At 46.4% G+C, this 21,227-nt stretch overlaps 1 protein-coding gene across 1 annotated transcript in view; it reads right to left on the reverse strand.

Annotated features, from left to right (window-relative positions):
* Positions 1 to 16,143, reverse strand: part of NUDT14 (nudix hydrolase 14) — a 64,616-nt gene extending 48,473 nt beyond the window's left edge. Inside the window, exon 1 of the mRNA XM_066612319.1 lies at positions 16,063 to 16,143. Within this exon, the coding sequence (XP_066468416.1) occupies positions 16,063 to 16,143 (81 nt within the window). The remainder of the gene's footprint in view (positions 1 to 16,062) is intronic.
* Between the last annotated feature and the right edge of the window lie 5,084 nt (positions 16,144 to 21,227).

Raw genomic sequence — 21,227 nt, forward strand, 5'->3', positions numbered from 1 at the left:
CTGAGTTTCATTAAAAACTGTGAAAGCTCAGATATGTCAACAAAGACATATCCTCCACTTGCTGATCACGGTCCTTGCCATTCTGGCAATGGCATGTCAGAGCACAGCATAAAGTTATAACACAAGATAATGAAAAGCACATTCCTAAACATGTTTACTCAGGAGCAAGTCCTCCTGACTTCAATAGACTTACTTCCTCATAGGTATACTAAATATTGCAATCATAGCCAACTACTGGCAAACTATATTCAACAATCTATCTTAAAACAGCAGAAGTCATGGCTATGTTGAATAAGCTACCACCATTGGTTTTAATTAGGCTGAGAGCCTGCATAAAAACCCCCGAAAGATTGCCACTGGCCAAGGTAACCGAGTTGTTAAGACCCTTAATTATGAAGCAAGACAGTGCATCAGTGCTGGCTGGTTCTAGCAGAAAGTAAGGTTCAGCATCTCATCTTCAGCAGTGTTGAACTTTTAAAGAGCCAAATTAATAATTTTTACCAGCATAGCATAGAGAGCTCTATAAGGGACCAGATGTCTGGGGTAAAAACAGTTCCTGCCTTTTCTAGAATGCTCCATTCTGGAAAAAAAAAAATCAATGGGAGGTGCTGAGGTCCCACAAAGGTAGACCCAACACACAAGTCCATTTGACAACAGAATTAAATCTGTACCTTAAAATCAGCTGTTTTTTCTTGACCAAATAGTTTTTTTTTAATTATGTATAGCACACACACACACAGAGTACAGAAAAATAAAATTAATACAGGATATGAGTGTAAACTTCTCTTCACCCAATAATCACCTGAAAAAGGAACACAACCTGAGATCACACATTGTAAATTTTACAAACCGTAACCATTCTAGTCTTCAAAGTGAGGCCTATACTTTGTCAGGAGGTGGTAATGAAACTGCACCCAGATGGCAATGGCAACAGAGTTTAGTGTTCAAAGGTGCCACTTTTTTCCACCCTTAAGGAGGTAAAACAAACATCTGAGAACACGTTCGCTTATTCAACTGTTAATGTGACACCTGGACCAGGCCACTGTGTTCATTTCATACCCATCAGCTCCCAGGACAGGTATGTTAAAATATCTGTGGCACTAGTTTACTTTTCTCTTATTTTTAGGGCAATGTTATGAGGTTCTGTCCAGGCCTACAGAGCTTGCGTCCTGAGTACACGTCTGTACTGCAGCGAGTCATGGACTCTTCGCTCACAACAGGAGAGGAAACTGAATGCTTTCCACATGCGCTGCCTCCGACGCATCCTCGGCATCACCTGGCAGGACAAAGTTCCAAACAACACAGTCCTGGAACGTGCTGGAATCCCTAGCATGTATTCACTGCTGAAACAGAGACGCCTGCGTTGGCTTGGTCATGTCGTGAGAATGGATGATGGCCGGATCCCAAAGGATCTCCTCTATGGAGAACTCGTGCAAGGAAAGCGCCCTACAGGTAGACCACAGCTGCGATACAAGGACATCTGCAAGAGGGATCTGAAGGCCTTAGGGATGGACCTCAACAAGTGGGAAACCCTGGCCTCTGAGCGGCCCGCTTGGAGGCAGGCTGTGCAGCATGGCCTTTCCCAGTTTGAAGAGACACTTGGCCAACAGTCTGAGGCAAAGAGGTAAAGAAGGAAGGCCCATAGCCAGGGAGACAGACCAGGGACAGACTGCACTTGCTCCCAGTGTGGAAGGGATTGTCACTCCCGAATCAGCCTTTTCAGCCACACTAGACGCTGTTCCAGAACCACCTTTCAGAGCGCGATACCATAGTCTTTCGAGACTGAAGGTTGCCAACCCACAGTTATGAGGTTGCTTGTCAGGATGCAAACTGGAACACACTGATAAGTTCTCAATTCATTGTCCGACAGTAAAGCTGTTGCCACAGAGTTCCACAAAGTTCTTTCAGCCAGTGAATTGACATTGATCAGATAGACTTGGGTTCAAATCTCCAGTGAGCTACCAACATTACTGGGGTGACCTTGGGCCAGTCACCATCTCACAGCTTAATGCATCTCACAGAGTGGTTTCGAGGATAAAATGGGACAGCCCTGCATGCACACTGCTCTAAGCTCTTTGGACAAATGGCAGGATATAAATGCGATTAGACAAAATAAATACTGCAAGACGCACTATCATGCAAAGGAGCTGTATACTATCGCAAAGGCCCACCCATTTCCTGAAGAAAGCATACAGTAGTATATTGAAATCAATACCTGAAAGGGTGTGACTGTATTGCTGGCAGTAAGAAACCTGATAGTTTTGGAGTTTTAAATTATGACTTTTCTTGCTAACTTCAGTTTACTGCCAGGTCAGCAATTAAATGAAGGTTATAACCTGGGATACAGATGTGAGACAAGCACCGACACAAATCGATTCCAGAAAGGCAACTTCTGTCTTAGTGCTTTAGGTTTTTAACACACAAATGAGCTAAAGACAGTCATAATACTACCTAGTGTAACGATCAATTTTTAAAAAAATAAAATTTAAAAATAGCCCCAACCCCTACTTTGTAATTAACATTTTATTGTAAGTTTCTAACATTACAATAAAGATAATGACCTTTTCATCTCTCCCTTAAATTCAAAATACAAGCAACCACATAAGAAGCAGGAGTAAACACACCATGTTGCAGGGATAAAATATAGGCTATGATGGCATGCACAATTCAAAAACAAGCCAGCTGTATAGTGGAAACTCTCCAGATGATCAACCTCTCATTTTACCAACTTCTTTCCCCCTATATATATATGGTCTCATGTGTCATGAATTGCTTCGGAAAGGAAGATGCCACAGGGAAACTTCTCAGTATCAGGACTTCTAATCAATCTATAAAAACTTGCTCCAAATTCCCCCAAGTTCATTGAAGTTTCCTTTCCTCACAGAGGCTACCCACTCATGCACCTCCTACTCAAGTACTTCCTAAACCCACTCACTGTCCATGGGTGGGTGGACTTTTGATTAAGCACTTGACCACAAAGAAAGTTCTCAGGAGTGAAGCCTCCAGGGAGAAGCCCACTTGGGAGACACCCCATTCCAAGAGCGCATGAATTGCAGTTACTTGATAGGTATACTTCATACATGCTGTATGAAGACAGAGAGAGAGAGAGAGCGCAGAGAGTGGGTATGGTGTTTAGCATGCTAGACTACGCCTGGGAAGATGAGGGTTCACATCACCACAATAAAGCCCTGGTAGTTTTCTCTGATCCATGAAGCTCACTGGGTACCCTTGGGCCAATCACTTCCTCTCAGAGTTGCTGTGAAGATGGGGGGTTGGGAGGGAGGAGAAGGTGTATATATATTCATAAAGGAATTGCAAAAGATTGCTGGCTCTAATTTTGGGTCCTTCCATACATACAAGTGTCCTTATAGTGTCACCATAGATAGTTGAGTATATGTTGATCTCATAGATAAGGGACTGGAGCTGTGGTGAAAAGCAGAAATGGTTGAAAAGTGGAACCTGGTGGTTTTCTTAGTCTACAAATGTTGCTTCCAATACTTTTTTAGCAAGCAAATTGCAAATGCCAATTTTATCTTGCCAATTCCTGCTGTCACATAAAGATTTCTGCAACAGACTCTCATTAATGCCTTCGGGCATGGGAACAGGCCCAGAGCAAAAGTTGCTGTGCGCGCGCACTCTCTCTCTCTCTCTCTCTCTCTCTCTCACACACACACACACACACACACACACACACTCACTCACTCTAAAACAGTTTGAATCACCATGTCATATAGAAATCAACATGGGGGAGGGCAATTTTAGCCTTTAGACCAACAGAGAGAGATTGATAGAGCATGCGTTGAATGAATGACTTCTGGGTATAATTGAAATGCGTTGAAAGAGCGGAACATCGAAAAACCAACTGTCAGAAAGAAAGCAATACCTGTATTTCATCAAGGTGAGAGGATGCCCAGCCCAATCTAGCTCTTTGCTGAACCACTTCCTTTCCAACTTCCTTTCTAATCTTCCAATATTACAACAGTAGAGGTAACTAGGAAGAGGGCAGATGGGCAACCTGAACAGCAGTGCTAAAGATCACGCAACTGACTGACAGTAATTCAGATGAACTCACCACAGATACTCAAATATAAATCAATCTCACAGATAAGTCAAGGACACGTTCTGGGCCAAATACAATTGAATTTTCTATGACCCTCTATAACTTAGGGTGTGTGTGTGTGTGTGAAATTCTTTTTAAAATGACTTATCTGTTCTGAGGCAGCAGCAAAGTCAAAAAGAGAAAAAGGAGCTAGTTTACCCTCTTTTCCAAACCGGAAGGGAGATGAAGTGGCTTATGGGAGTTGTAGGCTTTGTGAGGTATATAGTGCTGCTTCTGAACAATTACTGGTAAATAAAATAACTCCTTTCCCCCCCCCCCGCCCGTGTCCTGCTTCTCAGCCCAGTCACATCCCCACCTCACCAAGAAGTTGCTCTTAGAAGCTTCACCCAACTCGTGTATGAGTTGACCCATGTTTTCAGGATCAATTTTAAGGCTTAAATTTTTTGACATATACACTAGTACAGTGGTTCCCAAACTGTGGGTCAGGACCCACTTGGTGGGTCGCGAACCAATTTCAGGTGGGTCCCCATTCATTACAGTATTTTATTTTTAATTTATTAGACTTGATGCTACCATGGTATGTGACTGCATTTGGGGAGATGTTACAGATCTATACTTCTAATAGACTACCCTGCATATGATTTTAACAATTATAGTCAATGGAGCTTACTCCTGGGTATGTGTGGGTAGGATTGCAGCCTAGGATTGTTAAAAATTTTCTTGCTCAATGATGTCACTTCCTTTCATGAACACTTCTGGTGTGTCCTGACAGATTCTGTTTCTAAAAAGTGGGTCCCAGCTTGAAAAGTGTGAGAACCACTGCACTCATATATACGGTAAAATATTTGTTTTGTTTACTACATTTACGTAGTACCACCAAAGTACTCAAGGCAGTTTACAATTTAAAAATAATGGCTAAGAGCCATGATATAAAAGGAGCTGTTTTATGGCTGTCTTCTGTTTTTGTACATTGCCCTGCTATTGTTGATGACAGGCATGTATAAATTTGTTAAACAAACACATAGAAAGGGATGGGAAGGTAGTAGTGTAGCTAGAGAAGGGCAAAACGGTAAGTATTGCAGGTGCTGCAATGCGCCATGTAAGCGGCCTCTCCCACTCGCTGTTGGGGCCATTCCAGGCAGCAACGGCAAAGCACAGGTGCTCACCAAACCAAATGACACCTCCTGTGCATTACTGTCACTGCCTGGAATGGCTCAGACGGCGAGTGGGTGGGGCCGCTTTCACAGCATGTTGTGGAGCCTGAAGTACTTATCATTTTGTCCCCGTCCCCCCAGCAACACTACCGTGGGAAGGGAAAAGGAAAACCAGTGAATTCAAGGTACCAGCTCTTCATAATGAAACTGCAAGAAAACAATTCTGGGATGTGAAGAGCCAAATGGTGGACAGTTCCAACAGAGTCAGTGTAAGGGGTCTCGCTGGCCCATCTCTTCCTCTAACTCAAACCAGACAGAATGGTTGCCGATTATTATGGAATATTTTATTTTCTGCATTGAATAATTAAGCACATTTACAAGACGATAAGTGAAAAGTCAGACACCTGCCTGCTCAGAGGAACCAGCAGAGCGACACCACTGAAAGTTCCTCATTGACCCTGTGCTTCCAGCCAAATGCAGCAAAGTGCCCAGTGAGGGTGGAGGAAGGGGAGGGAGAACAATGGCATGACTCTGGGCAGCACAGCTGGCAGGATTTTTTGTTTGTCATGCAAAACAAGCATGCAGGAGCAGGAGCAGTCTATCTGAGCAGTGAGAACTATGAAGTTCAGCAGTTCTTAAGGGTCCAGAATAATTCATGGTGTACTTCAGTGCTAGTTCTGGAGGGAAAGGGGTGTAAAAGATTATACTCCGTCTCATCCCCCCTCACAGCATAAAATTAACAAGTAATGACATGTTGAAGGCGTTGACACAAATGCAATAATGTCTTTGCTACAACATGAAGACTGAAGCTGAAGGGGCAGAGCATTACTGTGCTCAAATACATCCCTGTGCAGCAACCTTTCCAATCTTTTAAAAGAAAAATAAGGGAGAAGGAAATAGATGGAGAATGAAACAGTGTGCGTGTGCGTGTGCGCGTGAGAGAGAGAGAGAGAGAGAGAGAGAGAGAGACTAAAACAGTGTATATTAGCAGATAACTTTCACCTTTGAAAAGACAAAATAACTGCACCGTCTCTTTAAAATATCTTCATTTTTAAAAATGAGAATTGCAGGCATTGTTAACAAGCAGCCCTTCCATTACTGTCTCATAACTATTACTGCCAAAGCAATGGCAGTTTGGTGCTCAGCCTCCTCAGAGTCCCAGAAAAGCCAGTTACCACTCAAGTGACTTGCAAGCCAGTAAAACAACCTGATGGGGAACAACAGCAGGGGTTAATGGAAGGCAAGGTTTAGAAGCAATCTTTCGTTTGTGCCCCAAGACTTTCTCACAGAACCTGCTTACAAAAACACACAAGGACCTTTCATCTTCCTGAACCTTATTTAAAAAAAAAAAACAATAGAAAAATGACAGATGCTACCAACTGACAGTTGGCCATCTTTTTCTTTCCAAACTTTGGACACACAAAAATACGTATTTAAAAGCATAGTGTTTCAGTCAAGTTTGCATGGTGCCAAACAAAACAGGATGTGAGCAAGTTGGTTGATTTACATCAGGGGTGCTCAAACTTTCAACTTTAGGGATGCTGGACCTTTAACAAGTGTATAGAAGAGGGAATTTCAGCAGGTGCAGCTTGTCATCTATGGGATCTATGGGATGACAAGTTGCACCTGCTGAAATTCTCTCTTCTATACACTTGTTAAAGGTCCAGCATCCCTAAAGTTGAAAGTTTGAGCACCCCTGATTTACATTAATTGTGGGTAAGGGCTTTCAGATCAAGACCCAGTAGACTCCTGTACCTAGAAGGGAAAGTTTACTCATGCATGTTTAATCATGACAATGAGCATCAAGTAATGCAAGGAGAGCCCTGCTGAATCAAAGTAGAGATCTCGGATGCTGGACTCCCCAGTGGACGGCCAGCCAGCTAGATGTTCTGAGGCTTCTGAAGGAGGGTAAGCAGGCAACAGCCTGCCCCTACTATACTATTTGCCCCCCCAGCAACTGGTATTCAAAGGAGTATAACTCTTTAGCCATCATGACTAAATAGCTGTTGATAGACATACATTTGTCCACAGATGACTTGCAGGTATGTGCAAAACTCAGATGCCTCAAACACAATAGCTTTGCAAGAGTGGCCTACACGGTCAGCAGAATGCACTCTATTTACTCCAGACTACAGTTTATCGAGCTATAACCTTCTTTCTTTAAACAGGTGTACACATTTGGTGCCTGTTGCATATATGCAACATTGGGCAGAAATGGCTTAAGTGCATGTACACAGCTGCATTTTATTTTATTTTTTTGTTAAATATTATGTACCAGAAGGCCAGTCTAGATATGAACATTGCCTTTGTTGCCGTCTCATACTAGATTCTGCCCCAAGGCTCCACGTTGATCAAGGATGAAAGCTCCCTTGAGTGCCAAGAAGGTCCTTCCCTCCCAAGTCAAAGAACAGTGGGGTAGAGGGGAATGAAGAGAGAATCCAGATCTGGACAGCCACAGAGGAAATGTTATAGGAAACTGTAGCCATTTGAATTGCCCCCTCACAAGTACTACTGCACAAAGGAAAGACAAGCATTCATTGGTGTAGAATGTGCAAGTCTTAGAGTTACGAGCTCCCTCCCATGGGACGGTTGTCTAACCTTAATTCCTCACTCCTCCTAGCCTTTCTGAGTGCTGAAAAACCCTTCTTGCTCTGAAGGGCTTTTGAACAGGGATTTAAATTCCTATTTGTCTTGATGGTTTTTGTTTTTATTTTGCTGTTTTGCATACATTTTAAGATTCTTTTTATGGGTCAGTTTTTTTCTTTGTTAGCTGCTAGACCAGTGTTTCTCAAACTGTGGGTCGAGATCCACTAGGTGGGTTGCGATCCAATTTCAAGTAGATCCCTATACATTTCAATGTGTATTTTATTTTTAATATATTAGACTTGATGCTCCCATGGCATGTGACTGAATTTGGGGAAATGCTGCAGATCTGTAAGTTACTATGTATATGCTTTTAACAAGGATCGTCAATGGGGCTTACTGCTGGTTAAGTATGGATAGGAATGCATACATGAAGTGGTGTTGGCAACCTACAAAGTGAAGAACCTAGATCAGTGATGGTGAACCTAAGACACATGTGAGCTGGCCTGAATGCCTTTAAAAGGGAATTGGACAAATTCTGGAGTAAAAGTTCATCATGGGTTACAAGCTGTGATAGGTATGTGCAAAGTAGGCTACCTAGATTTTCAAAGCAGGCTACCTCAGAATGCCAAATGAAAGGGAGAACACCAGGATACAGGTCTCTGGCCACTCTCCCACTGTGAGATGCAGGAAGCTGGACTAGATGGGCCCTTGGGCTGATCCAGCAGGCTTCTTCTCATGTTCTTAAAAGGTGACATGCCACAACATTTTGGGTGACACACCAGCATTCACCAACACCCAACAACAATTGAGTTTGTTTTTCATTTTTGTAATTATTTGATGTTTCTTTACACAATACGTAGCACCATACATGTTTGGACTGTATTTTTTTAAAAAAATAAATTAATATGTAAAGTACTAAAATGAAAAAGTATTGTTTTCCCTGAGGGCTGGAGATAAGAATAGGCCCTCAGTTTGGCTGTACTTGTCGTAAGAGGCGACTGAACAGCCACCGGGTAGATGGGACTCTTTAGCCTGGGAAGGCAGCTCATCTGAGAGAAGGAAAACTCTGATCCCAAACCTCCACTGCCTTGTGGCTACATCCAGTTATGGAAAAGGCTTCAGGAGTCAACCTCGAGGCAAAATCCGGAGCCGGAGTCCCTGAGGCAGTTCATGGCTGAACACAGTCACGTTCTGGCAACTCCTGCGACATCGCTGGAACCAACCGTATTGGCTTCTGCCTTTCCATTGGACCATTTCAGCGACTTGGAGAGGGGGGATTTGCTGCATGGGTAACAGTCTATCCTCCATATCTACTTTACCCAGGCTTCGTGCACTGGAGAGGACACTCTGTTCCAGAACACTATTCAGAGTGCGATACCATAGTCTTCCAAGACTGAAGGATGCCAACAACAGTTTCTCTTGTGTGTGTGTGTGTGTGTGTGTGTGTGTGTGTGTGTGTGTGTGTGTGTGAGAGAGAGAGAGAGAGAGAGAGAGAGACAGACAGACAGACAGACAGACAGACATGTCAGCAAAATCAAGTTAGGCAATTTTTGACATGCCAAACCCAAAATGTTTGCAGACATTGACCTAGATCCAATTTGGGCACACACAGAAATTGCAGTTGTGGCTATGAGGTTCAGGCTCCCCAAGAGAGGTTCTAAGTATTGCATAGAAGGGTAAAGGTGAAGCTACTCCTGCATTGCCAACACTGTAATAGATTGAGCAAACTATTCCTTCTGGGCATAGCAAAGAACATCAAATTTAGATAGGTTAGAAGGCAGAATCTGCCACCCAGAAAATGCTCAAAAGGCACACCCAAAACTTCTCTACTTAAAAATGTCTGTTCTATCAGAATCTGACAAGACGCCTCATCTGAGAATTGCAAAAATTAGAAACTTCTTTCTGTAGCACTAGGAACATTCTGTTCTTAAATATTTATAACATGAATATGATGGGAGTAAGTCCCTCTACTCTATCAGGAGCACTTGGTGTCTAAACATTGAGAACTTGAAGCGTAAACCCAGTTTGCCTTCAGTGGACAAATGAGCTTATACCCAATCCATTCCAGGTTTTAACTGGAGCGGATGAGGTTGTAAGTAGGGTGACCAGATGCAGAGGAAGACAGGGCTCCTGTGTCTTCAGTAACAGGCAGCTACAGCTCATCATACATGGGAGGGATAAGACAGACCTGCAAAATCCCCTCCTTTGCATAGTTATTAAAGGTGCAGGTGTCTTGCAATCTTTTGCCACTAAGTGACGAGTTGTAAAACCACCACAGTAGGCTCGTTTTGTCTTTTGTTTTTGATGATTCGAAATTTCTGTCCAAGCCAGATTGATCTAAGAAAAACAATTTAAAAGGCCCCGTCTTCACCTCTTTGGAATATTAAGGCTAAAGTATATCAAAATGATGAGCAGAAATATCACAGCTGAAAGTGTTAAAAGTGCTATTATTTCAGTTTATAGGTTAATCCTGTTCCTAAACGCTACTTTTAAAAACCAATCTCTTGTCTGCAGAATAAAGTTTTGCTAATTTAAAACAACAACATTTGTCTCTTGTGTATCACCAACACTATATTCTGAAAGGCAGAAACTTTCCCATCATTATATTGAAGAGATTCAGGGAAAGCACATCACTCACCTTTAGGAGTTTTGCCCTTCTTTTTGCCTCTAATGTATTCATCACCACTCATCACATCTGTCCCTGCAAATCCCATTTCCTGTTCTATTCATGAGGTGCAGCAACCTGGAGCTTTAGTGATTGCCGCCACACTTTTCCCATGGCCTTCTCACCTCTCATCTCCCCCCCAAGTACCCCATTCCCATTGTTTATCATCTGTTCTCCCTTGCTGGAAACTGCTGTCAGATGTTCACTTATCCCTAATCTTGCTTGCTGCCTTTGATAGTCTTTCTAATCCAACAACCTGTCAACTGGGGCATCAGCCCATGTCCAGGCCAGCTGCTCTGTCCCAGGCTCCAAGACTCCCATCCAGCCTCTGTATGAAATGTTTAGAGAAGTCTCACCCAACCAGAAGAAGTTGAAGCAAATAATTAATGTCGTTTCGATCAGACCTCATGATTTCGGTGTGCCATTAAGTGAACTGCTGAAGAAAAGTAACCTTTAAAAGTTTGTTTAAACTTGAGCGTTAATATATTATGAGACGTTGGTCAATGTTTAAGGGACCAGATTGGGGGAAGTATTGTATTGGCAACCTTCAGTCTCGAAAGACTATGGTATCGCGCTCTGAAAGGTGGTTCTGGCACAGCGTCTAGTGTGGCTGAAAAGGCCAATCCGGGAGTGACAATCCCTTCCACACCGGGAGCAAGTGCAATCTGTCCCTGGTCTGTCTCCCTGGCTATGGGCCTTCCTTCTTTGCCTCTTAGCCTCAGACTGTTGGCAAAGTGTCTCTTCAAACTGGGAAAGGCCATGCTGCACAGCCTGCCTCCAAGCGGGCCGCTCAGAGGCCAGGGTTTCCCACTTGTTGAGGTCCATCCCTAAGGCCTTCAGATCCCTCTTGCAGATGTCCTTGTATCGCAGCTGTGGTCTACCTGTAGGGCGCTTTCCTTGCACGAGTTCTCCATAGAGGAGATCCTTTGGGATCCGGCCATCATCCATTCTCACGACATGACCAAGCCAACGCAGGCGTCTCTGTTTTAGCAGTGAATACATGCTAGGGATTCCAGCACGTTCCAGGACTGTGTTGTTTGGAACTTTGTCCTGCCAGGTGATGCCGAGGATGCGTCGGAGGCAGCGCATGTGGAAAGCGCTCAGTTTCCTCTCCTGTTGTGAGCGAAGAGTCCATGACTCGCTGCAGTACAGAAGTGTACTCAGGACGCAAGCTCTGTAGACCTGGATCTTGGTATGTTCCGTCAGCTTCTTGTTGGACCAGACTCTCTTTGTGAGTCTGGAAAACGTGGTAGCTGCTTTACCGATGCGCTTGTTTAGCTCGGTATCGAGAGAATGAGTGTCGGAGATCGTTGAGCCAAGGTACACGAAGTCATGGACAACCTCCAGTTCATGCTCAGAGATTGTAATGCAGGGAGGTGAGTCCACATCCTGAACCATGACCTGTGTTTTCTTCAGGCTGATTGTCAGTCCAAAATCTTGGCAGGCCTTGCTAAAACGATCCATGAGCTGCTGGAGATCTTTGGCAGAGTGGGTAGTGACAGCTGCATCGTCGGCAAAGAGGAAGTCACGCAGACATTTCAGCTGGACTTTGGATTTTGCTCTCAGTCTGGAGAGGTTGAAGAGCTTTCCGTCTGATCTGGTCCGGAGATAGATGCCTTCTGTTGCAGTTCCAAAGGCCTGCTTCAGCAGGACAGCGAAGAAAATCCCAAACAAGGTTGGTGCAAGAACACAGCCCTGCTTCACTCCGCTTCGGATGTCAAAAGGGTCTGATGTGGAGCCATCGAAGACAACAGTGCCCTTCATGTCCTTGTGGAAAGATCTGATGATGCTGAGGAGCCTGGGTGGACATCCAATCTTGGGGAGAATCTTGAAGAGGCCGTCTCTGCTGACCAGGTCGAAAGCCTTTGTGAGATCTATGAAGGCTATAAAGAGTGGCTGTCGTTGTTCCCTGCATTTCTCCTGCAGTTGTCTAAGGGAGAATACCATATCAGTGGTGGACCTGTTGGCTCGGAATCCACACTGCGATTCTGGATAGACGCTCTCTGCAAGTACCTGGAGCCTCTTTAGTACAACTCGGGCAAACAGCTTTCCTACAACGCTAAGGAGAGAGATGCCGCGGTAGTTGTTGCAGTCACCCCTGTCACCTTTGTTCTTGTACAGCGTGATGATGTTTGCATCCCTCATGTCTTGAGGTACTTCACCTTCTCTCCAGCAGAGACAGAGGATTTCATGCAGCTCAGTGACGATGATCTCTTTGCAGCATTTTAGGACTTCAGCAGGGATGCTGTCTTTTCCAGGTGCCTTGCCAAAGGCAAGGGAGTCCAGGGCCACGTGAAGTTCTTCTAGGGTTGGTTCACTGTCAAGCTCTTCCAGCACAGGCAGGCACTCAATGTTGTTCAGTGCTTCTTCGGTGACTACATTTTCTCTGGAATATAGCTCAGAGTAGTGCTGCACCCAGCGTTCCATCTGCTGCGCCCGATCCTGGATGACCTCGCCTGTGGCAGACTTCAGAGGGGCAATTTTCTTCTGTGTTGGACCTAGGGCCTGCTTGATACCATCATACATCCCCTTGATGTTGCCCGTGTCAGCTGCTATCTGTATCTCGGAACAGAGCTGGAGCCAGTAGTCGTTAGCACATCTCCTGGCAGTCTGTTGGACTTTGCTGCGAGCAGTTCGGAGGACCTGCAGGTTGCGCTCACTGGGACAGGCCTTGTATGCTGCTTGAGCTCTCCTCTTTTCCTCAATGACTGGCGTCAACTCCTCAGAGTGGGCTTCAAACCAGTCTGCCGCCTTGTTGGTCTTCTTGCCGAATATGGACAAGGCGGTGTTGTAAACGGTATTCTTGAAATGTTCCCATCTGTTGGATGCGTTTGCGTCGGCCGGGCCTGGAAGAGATTCCTCAAGCGCTTGTGCAAATTCCTCCACTTTTCTCTGATCCCGGGTCTTGCTGGTATCAATGCGAGGTCTTCCTTCCTTTTTCGTGTGATACAGTCGCTTTGTTTGCAGTTTCACTCTGCTGCACACCAGGGAGTGGTCAGTGTCGCAGGCAGCACCATGATAACTGCGTGTGATCTTGATGCTGGGAAGGCTGGAGCGTCTGGTGAGGATCAGGTCGAGCTGGTGCCAGTGCTTTGATCTTGGATGTCTCCAAGAGACTCTATGTTGGGGCTTTGTGTTGAAAAATGTGTTGCTGACACAGAGACCGTGATGACAGCAAAACTCTAGCAGGCGTTGGCCATTTTCGTTCATCCTCCCAGTGCCAAACTGACCTAAGCAAGTGGGCCATGAACTGTTATCAGCACCAACTCTAGCATTGAAATCGCCGAGGATGAACAATGGCTCTTTTACAGGGATTTTCTTGACAGTGGTGGCCAGGTCATCATAGAATTTGTCTTTGGCTTCTGCTGGAGACGACAGAGTCGGTGCATAAGCACTGATGAGAGTGATAGGTCCTGCTGATGACTGGAGCTGCAGGGACAAAATTCTTTCACTTCCCACAGTAGGTGGGATGATGGATTTCAGCAGGGTATTTCTGACCGCAAAGCCAACGCCATGTTCCCTGGTTTCGTTTGGTGGTTTTCCCTGCCAGAAAAATGAGAAATTTCTCTCCTTGACAGATCCGGAATCTGGCAGCCTAGTCTCTTGAAGGGCGACGATGTCCATCTGCAGTCTGCTCAGCTCCATGTCGATGACAGCTGTTTTGCTTGCGTGGGGGAAGTAACATTTTAGTAAAGATGCTTTTTAATTGGCAAGGTATAAAGAAAGCCAAATAAACAGGTTAAACAGAAAAAGCTGCCAGTTCACACAAAATTTTCTTCCTCATTTGAAGTTTCAAAGTAGAGTTTGCAAAACAAAAGGTAATTAGCAAAAATATCTTAGTGCTTTTTTTTTTTTTTAAATGTCCTGCTTGAACAAGAAGTTTAAGGCTGCAATCTCATGCACAATTCTCAGGGTGGGCAATTATTTTGGGTATATATACTGTGCCGGTGTGCAAAATTAAAGGATAAGTATGGAGTAAGCCCTACTGAACATAGTGGGGCTCACTTCTGAGTAAACAGGTCCAGGATTGTGTCACACATTGAATTACTACAACAGTGCTAGCACACAGTATAAAGATCTACTATTTCCCATTTCTCAGACATGGTTAGAAATGCTACCTTTTAGCTGGCTGTGCTCCTGCGTCTTTAACAGCATTGTGACCACAAAAACTAAGCAGGTGAAGGTTTTCTGGGCATAAAGATAAAGTAGTAGAAAAAGCTTCAGCTGTTACATACATTTGTTCTATATTCTTCTTTTATCATGGTGTCTAATGGTGTCTTGAAAGACTATATATATATATATATATATATACACACACACACACACACAATATTTAACTGGTGAAGCATTTTCATTGTGTCTGGCTGCTGTTAAAGGCCCAGAAGCCAGACTATTTAAAAAACAAAAATAAAAGCAGCAATTATAGATAAAACATGAAAGTTTAGGTCAGTGGTTTAGAGAGTACCAGTGGGCAGAAGGCAGATAGGGGTCTGCAGTACATCAGCAAGGGGTGCCAATGCTCAACTAAAAGACCCCACTGTTATTTCACAAACACACACAAAACAGTGCATGTGCAATCTCCTGATTTTAGAAATGGGATATGCCAGATGCAAGGGAGGGCACCAGAATGAGGTCTCTTGTATCTGGAGTGCTCCCTGGGGTATTTGGTGGACTGCTGTGAGATACAGGAAGCTGGACTAGATGGGCCTATGGCCTGATCCAGTGGGGCTGTTCTTATGTTCTTAGTACACCTTAGTACTAGTACACCTCAGTACACCTTAACAAAATATAATAAACATAATACAACAGGCTCTTATCCAAATCAGGAAGCTAAAATTAAGAAAGCTTTCTGGGAACCAGAAGTGGATTTGGGTGAGCTCAGTTCTGTGCTAACACAAGAATTTGGGCTTAAGATGTCTCTTGCTTTATGAGTAGGTCTACCCTTCCACCATCTGCACCTGACTACAGAGTTTTAGTACAACAAAGCCAAGCAGACCCCACAATTCTGTGGTGTCTCCAGTTCCCCAACTTTGAAAGCCAAATTTCATCTCAGCTCTGTGCTAACAGGACATGCCTTCATACCTGAAGCCCACTGGACTCAGGATGCAGGGGCCACACCAATCCTATGCACGGTTATCTGGGAGTAAGCCCCATTGACTCTAATGAGACTTACTTCTGAGTAGACACAGGATAGGGACATGCAGACCAGAAGAGGCCCTTCCCAGGTCCCTTGGGGGGAGAAGGGAGGCTGTGCCTGCCAGTGAGGGCTGAGGTGGGCTTAGTACTGAGCCATGACCCCAGCACTGCCTCCCCTCAGACTGATGGGGCCTCTGGGCATGTGCAGAGTGCACCCAAGCCAGACGTGGGCCCAATGCTGGGGGGGGGGCATGAGCACTACCTTCAGAGCCCAGGTCAGCCAGGCCACCTGCTGGGGGGGAGAGCTGGGCTCCCACCTGCCAGGTAGACCTGGGCTCCCAAGCTCCGCCCAGTGGGCGGTCCCACTCCTGACTGACAGCAGCGCCCCTCCCCCCGCAAAGCCTGGAGGAGGAGGAGGCACCTCGCGCCCCTCAGGGCGGGGCCTGGCCGGGGGCGCTCACCTGGCGGTAGCGGAGGCGCAGAGGCCGCAGGTAGAGGGAGGCGGCGCAGGGCCCCAGCGACAGCCCCTCCACGGACTCCATGGCGACCAGGAGGAGGAGGAGGAGGAGGAGGAAAGCGCCTCACGGAAGTGCCCGCCGCCCCCCCCCGCTGTGGGAGGGTCACGTGTGCGGGGGCTGCAGCCTCCCCCCTCTTGGAGCCTCCTCCTGTCCACTGGGCAGACACGCTGAGGGGGCTGGGCTTGCAGCACTGAGAGCCCCACCCCGGCACGTCTACTCAGGAGTAAGCCCCATTCTAGTCAGTGGGGCTTACTCTCAGGTCAGTGTGGACAGGGTTGCAGCCACCCCAGGCACGTCTACTCGGAAGTAAGCCCCATTCTAGTCAGTGGGGCTTATTCTCAGGTAAGTATGGATAGGATTGCAGCCTAACCCTACTTAGAGCCCCCCCTCCCTGCACGTCTACTCAGGAGTATACCCCATTCTAGTCAGTGGGTCTTACTCTCAGGTCAGTGTGGACAGGGTTGCAGCCTAACCCTACTTAGAGCCCCCCCTCCCTGCACGTCTACTCAGGAGTACACCCCATTCTAGTCAGTGGGTCTTACTCTCAGGTCAGTGTGGACAGGGTTGCAGCCTAACCCTACATAAGAACATAAGAACATAAGAACAGCCCCACTGGATCAGGCCATAGGCCCATCTAGTCCAGCTTCCTGTATCTCACAGCGGCCCACCAAATGCCCCAGGGAGCACACCAGATAACAAGAGACCTCATCCTGGTGCTCTCCCCTACATCTGGCATTCTGACTTAACCCATTCCTAAAATCAGGAGGTTGCGCATACACATCATGGCTTGTACCCCATAATGGATTTTTCCTCCAGAAACTCATCCAATCCACTTTTAAAGGCGTCTAGGCTAGACGCCAGCACCACATCCTGTGGCAAGGAGTTCCACAGACTGACCACGCGCTGAGTAAAGAAATATTTTCTTTTGTCTGTCCTAACCCGCCCAACACTCAATTTTAGTGGATGTCCCCTGGTTCTGGTATTATGTGAGAGTGTAAAGAGCATCTCCCTATCCACTCTGTCCATCCCCTGCATAACCCTACTTAGAGCCCCCCCTCCCTGCACGTCTACTCAGGAGTACACCCCATTCTAGTCAGTGGGTCTTACTCTCAGGTCAGTGTGGACAGGGTTGCAGCCTAACCCTACTTAGAGCCCCCCCTCCCTGCACGTCTACTCAGGAGTACACCCCCTTCTAGTCAGTGGGTCTTACTCTCAGGTCAGTGTGGACAGGGTTGCAGCCTAACCCTACTTAGAGCCCCCCCTCCCTGCACGTCTACTCAGGAGTATACCCCATTCTAGTCAGTGGGGCTTACTCTCAGGTCAGTGTGGACAGGGTTGCAGCCTAACCCTACTTAGACCCCCCCCCGCACATCTACTCAGGAGTAAGCCCCATTCTAGTCAGTGGGGTTGGAAGAGTTGAAACAATTGTGTGTGATCATCAGCCTTGCTGTTATCTAGAAAGCGAACGCATTCTGTTCAGGGATCTGATGGATGGATGCTAACCTATTGCATGTTAGGGAGCATCAAAGTGTAATAATAATAATAATAATAATAATATTTGCCTGTCAAATTGCCTGTCAAATAATATTGCCTGTCAAAGAGAGGCAGCCAGACCTCTGGAAAAGCCAGCTGGCTATCAAGTCTTGTGACAGTCAGTCTTTGGTGTTGTTTTTTAAATAAGCCACATAAAAGGTTAAGATGTAAAAGATTTCTTTATTTTAAATAGGAATAATTGGGGAGAAACTGTAATCAAATTTCCGTTGGATGTTTGCTGCTTCCGTTCCAGGTGTTGCAGGCATGAGCTGTTCAACAAAAGGATATTTTGTAATCCATAGGAAGGACATTAATTACTCAGTATTTCACAGTTTGCGTAATATGAAAATATTTAGGCAATGCTATCAGGTTCAGCTTCCTTTGGATGAGAGAGAGAGAGAACATGGAGGACATACAGTGTCTCTGTGCTATTTGTTTTATTTAAATAGAGCCTGCAGAGAGCAAATAAACTCTTTACCAGCAGAAAATCCCTAAAGAGTACCTGCTGCAGGAACTCTGAACAGCCAAACTGAAGGAACAGTCAAACTGTGGTTTGACCATCATGAATAGACTTTGAGCTTGTGCACTCCTTTTCTGCACTCAGATTCCTTCCCTCCCTGGTTTGAGCAAACTGCAGGTCTGGTTCAGATGTAATTACATTACAGATGTAGAAGCATTACATTTAGAAGCAGTGGAGCAGGCCCAGGAGGGGGGCTGAGACAGCCGCAGGCTGGAGAAACCTGACACAGGTCTCCTCGGTTCTGTGCTAGTTCAATAGCAGACGCAGATCTGAGGAAACTCATTGGGGCCGCCTGGGTGTTATATGGGGTAAGGGAACATTTATTCCCTTACCCTGATGAGACCTTGACTGCTTCCCCGGCCCCAAAAAATACGATTGCCATTTTGGTGCCTATGTAGCCCTGGGAGCTTGAGAAGCTTAGGTTTGGGCTGCTAATGATACAAGTCAGCGGGAAAGGGTAGGGTCCTCTGATATGTAGTGGACCTGGTTTCACTGCACATAAGAGTGTTTTCAGGAATCTCGCAGTAAACTTTTATTATTTAAAAAATTCATTTTTTTCGTTATTAGAAACATTAGAGCAGTGGTTCCCAAACTAGTGGGTCACAACCTACCAGGGCAGTGGTTCTCAAACTTTGAGGGAGCTTTATTCCGTCAGTAAGTGCTTGTGGAGGAGAGGCTAGGGCAGCTAAAGGGGATGAGGGGGGATGCTTTGCACTTACTTTCAGAAGGCAGGGCTGCAGCAGGCTACAGGAGGTGCGGGGAGCCCTGCGCAGTCCTGCACAGCGCTCCCTGAGGCTTGGAACGTTCACTAAAAGCGGGCGCAAAGCACCTCCTGAAAAACAGAAGTGCTTTGCGCCCACTTTTAGCAAATGTTCCAAGCCTCGGGGAGCGCTGCGCAGGGCTCCCCACACCTCCTGTAGCATGCTGCAGCCCTGCTATCTGAAAGTAAGTGCAAAGCACCGCCCCTCGCCCCCCTTAGCGATGTGATCCCGGGCATCGTGTCACTGCCTCCCCCTTCAAGGGAGGGGGGAAACGTTATATGAACTGGTGGGTCGCGACCACTGCACTGAGAACCACTGCACCAAGGGAACCGGAAATGGGCCGTTCCCCCTTAAATGGAGTGGTCTAGGAATGGGTGCCTAACGGCACTGCAGTAATTGTGGCGCTGCAGGGACCCAGGTGCTTTTAACCTTATCTAGGGGGTCACATTGGACTCTGGGACGCTTGCAGCCCCCTCTGCGAGCCTCCCTGCAGCTGCACAGAGCTGTGATCGGTGATCCAATCGGAAACTGGAAGTGGGCTGTGATAGCTGATCAGAGCTCTATACAGCCATGGGGAGGTTTGCAGAGGGGGATGTGAGTGTTTCAACCCTGCCGGAGGCCAGAGCGATCCCTCAGTTAAAAGCCCCTGGGTCCCAGAGGTGCTGCAATTGCTGTGGCACCATCCGAATAGGGTTTTGGCAACTGCTGCATTTGAGTCCAAGCCCAGCCAATAGTTTTGGAATTGCTCTCCTCAGCAGTAGATCCTTCCTAACTGTGGAATGCTAATCAGGGTTCCCAAACAAGGGTTATGCTTAGAGATGAAGCCCATGCTTTTCATTCAGAAAGTCCCAGTTGGAATGCCTGGCCTCTTCATTTAAAGAATGATGGTGATGGAAATGAACTCTGCCAGAGGCCTGGAGAGCTGCTGTCAGTCAGTCAGAGGAGGCAACACTGGGCTAGGGGAGACTAACAGTCTCATTCACTATAAGGCAGCCTTGTATGATCAATCATTAAAAAAATATAGATTTGCTTCTTGCTAAGGCAGACCATCTAGCATTGTCTACACTGGCAGTGAATCTCTGGGGGGGGGGGGCTTTCCCAGCCCTTCCTGGATAAGATCGGGATTGGGCACAGACCTGCTGCATGCAGAACACATACTCTACCACTAAAAACTCCCCAGATTGAAAGATGCTTATTGTCATGATTAAGATCTATGGAGGACAAATGCAAAATAAAAATGCCAGCCCTCCATCCCTATTGCAGGTCTGATCGTGCTCCAGAAGGCCTGGGGCACCCTCGCCCCCACTTCCCCTAGCAAGTGCTCTCTGTGCCTTGGGAGTGAAACTTCCTTGCTTGGTCGCTGTTGCCCTCTGCTCAGCCAAAGTCATGTAGCATCATTAGCAGCCGTTGTTTGTTTTAACTCTGTTGGCGTTCAGGCCTGCTGCTGGAGAACACTTCCTGCGTGAGCCTGGCGAGGCCTCCCTCTGTCCTGCGCCTGCCTCTGGCAGCTGTTCAGGGCAGAGCACACCCGCCCAGCTGCACCTGTGGGAGCGTGTGGAGTGAATGAGTCAATGCAGCCCTCTGCCACCTGCCTCAGCAGCCCAGCCCATCTGCTCCGGCAGCAGCCTGCTGTTTACCTTGGACACACAGGAATGTCCCTTGCAGCACTTCTCCCTTCCTGCTGGCAGCTTTCAACCAGAGAGGCTGAGCTGCCTGCTGCATTCATTCATTCCCAGTTAATAGGTAAGGCACGTTTTTAAACACTGCCTTTCTGTCTCACTGTTGAACACCAGGAGTCATCCAGGGTCACAACATAACCACAGAGATGCTTTTGCAGAGTAAAACTGCCTGTGCCATCATGAGACGCACTGAATCGATGCCATGTGTTCAGAGTAGCCCCCCCCACCCCAGAACCAGTTCAAAATGAATGAATCAGTGATGAACACAAGCTGAGATGGCTTTAAGAACATAAACAAATCCTGCTGTTTCAGACAAAATGTCCACACAGTCCCAGTGGCGTTACTAGGGCTCGCGTCACCTGGTGCGGGAGGCCAACGCGTCACCCCCTGCAGTGGGCGGGGCAACACTCTAGGTGGTGGGCATGGTGATCTACCATCACCCTGCCCCCACTGGTTTTTTGGTTGTACCTTTTGATAGAATAAAGATATTTCAACATAGTTTGTTTCATCGCATTCTGCATTAAATTACACATTGATTGATATATATTCCTCCAAACTCTGATTTTAGTGGTGTCACCTCCCCCCAGGGTATCAGCTGACTAACACCTTATTCAA

This window comes from Tiliqua scincoides, chromosome 1 (assembly GCF_035046505.1).
Source record: "Tiliqua scincoides isolate rTilSci1 chromosome 1, rTilSci1.hap2, whole genome shotgun sequence".
NCBI lineage: Eukaryota > Metazoa > Chordata > Lepidosauria > Squamata > Scincidae > Tiliqua > Tiliqua scincoides.